Genomic DNA, 5,092 nt, shown 5'->3' on the forward strand with positions numbered 1-5,092 from the left:
ATCAAGAATCATCAGTGAATCAAGTGGATGTCCCTTTCAAAACTTCTTTGTAACAAGTAATAACTAACAGCATATAGTCTGTAGCAACTAGTTAACAGCATTATTCGAGACTATTGAAGATATTCGAATGTACATTATATTCAGGTTACATTTTCAAGAAGAAAGATACAACTGTATTCGTATTGATTAAATACATGTTAAATAATGGCAAATAATAACAAGAGTTCTTTTATTACTGTACCTGGCTTCTGTCCGGATTGTGGTTCAGTTTTACCTTTGCTTGGGGAGAAAGGAGGAATTACATGTTACACATGCAAAAGAGAATGGGATGCTGAAGGTATCACTAGATGATAATTCAAAAAATTCTACAAAACACTATGAGATTACATTAGCAATCCTTTGTATGTCAGCTAAGAAATAATTAAAAATTTATATTAATTTGGATTATTAATTTCTATGATTATTTTCCAGTTTTTGGCGATATGGAAATGACACATACGATCCATTTTAATACTAAAGATACTTATGTGTCTGTCAAAGAAGAGGAACATGATAGTGAAGATGACGCAGAAGGACCAACAGTGGAGCGAGAATGTCCTCAGTGTCATAATGATAAAATGTCCTATGCAACATTGCAATTGAGGTCTGCTGACGAAGGACAAACTGTATTTTTCACATGTACCAAGTGCAAGTGCGTATTTGTATATAGAAATTATTATTGGCTTAAAATTCAGATATTACTTTTATGTTAAATTAAGTTTTTATATATTGCTAGTATTTCATTAATGAATAAATCATTATTTGCAGATTCAAGATAACAGAGAATTCTTAATATGGATTTAATATAAAACTATATTTTATAAGAAATATTGTAGAACATATGCGATATTCTGTTTTTTATTTTTCAAATAGAAAGTTTACATTCTTGTGTAGAATGTATAGAATGATTAAAGAAATAAATTCCAACACTTTAGGATATTTTTTAGGATATTTTTTATTTTATATTTTACATTTTACATATATTTTTTAAAATAATAAAATGTATATTGCGATATTAAATATCGTAATTACATTTTATTATCATAAAAGTAAGAGAAGAATTAAAAATATAAAATAATAATTTTTTTCACTATTTACTATTTTTTCACTATTTTATATTCTTTGCAAATGTTAAATTTATATTTTCCATTTTCTAATTCATTTTTGTCAGAATAAGATTGTTTTTTTGACTATAGAAACATGGACTCCTAGTTCCCACTTCTTTTCTTCTTGAAACAAGCGTAATGAACATTCCTTATCATATTATTATGACCGTGGTCCAATTCATGCTGACACGCTCATGAGCATCATTTGTCTTCGTTTAACATTTGACAAATAACAAGGATAAAATGATTTTTAAGCATTGTGTGGGTGAATCGAATACCGCTAGGCCTTTTGCTCAAAACGTGAGAAATTCGAATGTCAATATCGGAGAATAAGGAGATAGATTTAAGGAGAGATGTTGAACGTATTGCTATCTCGATTTGTTCAGCTATTTTAAATATCAATAGATATTGTAGCACGTTCTCGGATTTCTTAACAATGAATCTCTTGATATAGTTCAATGAGCAGATTTTAAGGGCGTTGATATCCTTGTCGAACGAATGAAAAATCCGCGAGTACCGTCGGGTCCTGACGGCATTCTTGTCACATTCTCAGGCACATGCGTCATCGCGATGCTATTGTTACTCCTCGATCTATAGAATACATTCTGTTCCGAATTTGAAGAGCATAAGGATTTTCTAATATTCATATCGAAATCGCGACTATATGTCGAGAGTCTTCTTGATAATGGTCCACAATCGGCCGATCCACGACGATTTGTGATATAGCAGATTCCCCGGCATTCCATCGGAGGACCTGTGATAAATGATAAATTTGTGAATATTGATTATATCATTTCGAATAAATATATATTGATATTTTGCGTAATACGTAGACAAGTTTATGTTGTGGAATGTATAGTCGATGATTTCATCGTGTCAATATCGTATATATACAAGAGATACATATATTATTACTAACCGGTGGAAGGACAGCAAGAGTAACGATGATTTTCATGATGATAAAAGCTCTTTGAGTAATTTGGATGAAGAAAAGCTGTTTCGGAACCAGACGAACAGGTAGAATAACGTCTACCAGAGTCTGAGCTGGAACCGGAACAGGAAGATAGACGCCGAAACATAAAACCGTTCTCGGAACTGGATATGGAGCAGGAAGAGAGTTTACGAGATAAACATGCATCTGATGATGGCATTCCTGTTATAATAAGATAAATATTCTATACGACATCATTAATTGAAAAATTTAATAACATAAGTGACATTACATTCTCACTTGATCGATTTTATTGATCGATCTTTTATTATTAATTTATTTTACGTTTTTGATAAATTTAAAATCACATGTATAACATTGAGATAGAAAGATGTATTGCAAAAATTATAATTCTTAAAATAAATCCTATATAAATAAATCAAATTTTTTTCTTTAACAAAAAAATTTATCGAAACAATGATTGTTTTTGAGTTTCTTTCACTACTTACACGCAAATCTGTGCATAAGTGATAGAGAAAGAGAATAAAAACGGGGAAAATGATTTCTCTTTGCTATGACAAAATTTTTATTCAAAATTTAATCTCAGAAAAATCTAATATCAAATGTAATATCAGAAATAATAAAAAAATTAACTAAGGATTGACTTTGAAGGCAATGAATTAAATTAAAATAGTTCGTTTGTGATATTCTATGTATAATATACAAATGATGTATTTTTTTTCTTATGACATGATACCTTGGAAAGGATAACTCGTATTATGGACGTGATACATCGGATATCCTTGAAAACCTCTTTTAAGCCTTACTCTCCCATCTTCGGGCTCAGATCCACTGGGACAACTCGATGAATTGTGATTATCTTCTCTTACTGTTCTATTTGGGACACATTTCTTTATAGGCTGATGTTTCTTCTTTTTGTCAATCGAGTGACGTAATTCGAATACTTGTACGTCACCCAAGGCCATTTGTATGGCGATTCGCGCAGAAGCTGAGTCCGTGAATTCAACCATAGCGTATTCTTCGATGGAGGCCCATTCTGGCCTTTTAGCGATTGCCTGTCGCACCTAAGTAATGATTGTGAAAATTTTATTTCTTGTTTCGATATTGATGGATCTATCATTAAATATTAAGAGTATTATGCAAAGCGAGATTGATGCACATAATCATCCGCGACTTATTATTTATATATTATTAATATATATGTATGTATGTGTGCACGAACAAAAATCTATGTGTGTCATGCGTGCGTATGTATATGTACATATACAATACATATACAATGCTGCAACGTGATCGGTAAATAACTTACATTTCTTCAAACTTGACTTTATTTTTTAAAACAAATAGTATAAAAATTACCCTTTTAATTATTTTTAATGTTTTCACATTACTATATTATTATTTCTATTATACTAAAAAATATAATTTTCATATATAATATTATACATGATGTAATACATGGCATATACATCTTTTGCTAGTAATACAATTAAGAAAGATAGACGTAATTTTCTAAAGACATAAACAAAATTGAAAATATAAATACAGAATAACTTGATTGAAGGAACAGTTGATATAACGAGTGATGCAATCGAATAATCTTTTACTGTAAGAAACCTTACTTATTTCAATTATGGATCAACTATAGCTTGTTAACGAGGAGATATCATATTTCAGTAAGTTAATTGTAACATATACGAATACATTACATCACAGAGTATTAGTCCAAGCCGTGATTATGTCACGGTAGAATACACATTGTGGAAAATTTAATGGGCGACAGGGGGTGGAAGCGGAAAATTTGATGGATGGAAATATGTGATAAAGCATATTGTATATATATATTATCCATGTTACCATTAACTATTATCATTAAACTCGGGCTAAGTTCCGATTTATTGGATTATTGACAGTAATTGAGGGAATTATAAGTTACAATTTGTATCACTAAAAATTACGTGAATTACATTAATTTATGTAGTGATAATTAGTAGTCTTCTTATTTACGTTATTTTATACTCATTTTTACTTTATATATTCTCCAAAAATTGGTCGAAAAAGATAATAAAATAGCAAAGAAGAGAAGCACATGTGATGCTAACGATATAATTATATATTTTAAAATTATGTATCCCATATCTTTATATATAAAACAGATTGTCTAAAGTTGCGAACATTCGAAATTCGCAGGTATATTTTTCGATCAATTCGTATAGTTAATTTTTCCTTGACCAAAGAATCGAATTCTTTTAATTATTAGGCAATCTAAAATGAAACCGTGTTTGTAAATTAAATTTATTATAAATTATCGAAATTATATCGACGAAACTAAACCAATTAATAGAAGTAATCCTTTTTACGGTCAAAGTGAATCTTATATATTGCTTAATAATATTAACGAGGGAATCTTCGCTAGAAGTGTCAGTTTCTTTAATGAAATTTTATGTACATATAGGCTACGTAAATAGATAAATTCAGAAAATATCAATTGAGACCCAAAAAGATTTCAAGAGATGAAATCTTTATGTGCAATAAAACAGTTTTCAGCTTTTATATCTCAAAAACTATTCAAGAAAACTATTCAAGAATGTTTAATTTATACGAAAGTTTAAAAAAAAAACTATCTCAATTTATTCAAATCAATAAAATAATTTAAAAAAATTTTTTTAACTTTTAAAAATAATTACTGCTTAAAAATATTATTGACGTGAATAGAAGTAATTTTATTGCAAAACTTTTTGTACAAAACATATTTTTCAATATCTTGAATTATAGTTTTTTGAGATACAACAACAAAAAAAGTTGAAAATCGCTTTATATAGAGAGAAGTGTGATTTCAAAACCGTTTTTATACCGATATATTCTAAATTTATGCATCTATATATATATATATATATATATATATATATATATATATATATATATATTATATATATATATAGTATATATATATATATATATATATATATTATATATATATATATATATATAATAG

At 28.4% G+C, this 5,092-nt stretch overlaps 2 protein-coding genes across 2 annotated transcripts in view; one reads left to right on the forward strand and one right to left on the reverse strand.

Moving 5' to 3' along the window:
* Nucleotides 1-204: 204 nt before the first annotated feature.
* Nucleotides 205-978, forward strand: LOC105622706 (DNA-directed RNA polymerase I subunit RPA12). The gene is made up of 3 exons (XM_012204119.1): nt 205-337; nt 472-691; nt 808-978. The coding sequence occupies exons 1-3, from the start codon at nt 205-207 to the stop codon at nt 830-832; spliced, it is 378 nt and encodes a 125-aa protein (XP_012059509.1). The 3' UTR covers nt 833-978.
* A 622-nt stretch (nt 979-1,600) lies between these two features.
* Nucleotides 1,601-5,092, reverse strand: part of LOC105622793 (la-related protein 6) — a 4,995-nt gene continuing 1,503 nt past the window's right edge. The window contains exons 2-4 of the mRNA XM_012204205.1: nt 2,834-3,161; nt 2,065-2,298; nt 1,601-1,899 (exon numbers count right to left, since the gene is read on the reverse strand). Coding sequence (XP_012059595.1) covers nt 1,601-1,899; nt 2,065-2,298; nt 2,834-3,161 — 861 coding nt within the window. The remainder of the gene's footprint in view (nt 1,900-2,064; nt 2,299-2,833; nt 3,162-5,092) is intronic.

This window comes from Atta cephalotes (genome assembly GCF_000143395.1).
Source record: "Atta cephalotes unplaced genomic scaffold scaffold00048, whole genome shotgun sequence".
Classification (NCBI taxonomy): domain Eukaryota; kingdom Metazoa; phylum Arthropoda; class Insecta; order Hymenoptera; family Formicidae; genus Atta; species Atta cephalotes.

Coding starts and splice junctions, on each gene's coding strand:
- LOC105622706 (XM_012204119.1), top strand. CDS start 205: ATGGCAAATAATAACAAGAGTTCTTTTATTACTGTACCTGGCTTCTGT. Junction 338..471: donor AAGAGAATGGGATGCTGAAG/GTATCACTAGAT, acceptor ATTATTTTCCAG/TTTTTGGCGATATGGAAATG. Junction 692..807: donor TTCACATGTACCAAGTGCAA/GTGCGTATTTGT, acceptor CATTATTTGCAG/ATTCAAGATAACAGAGAATT.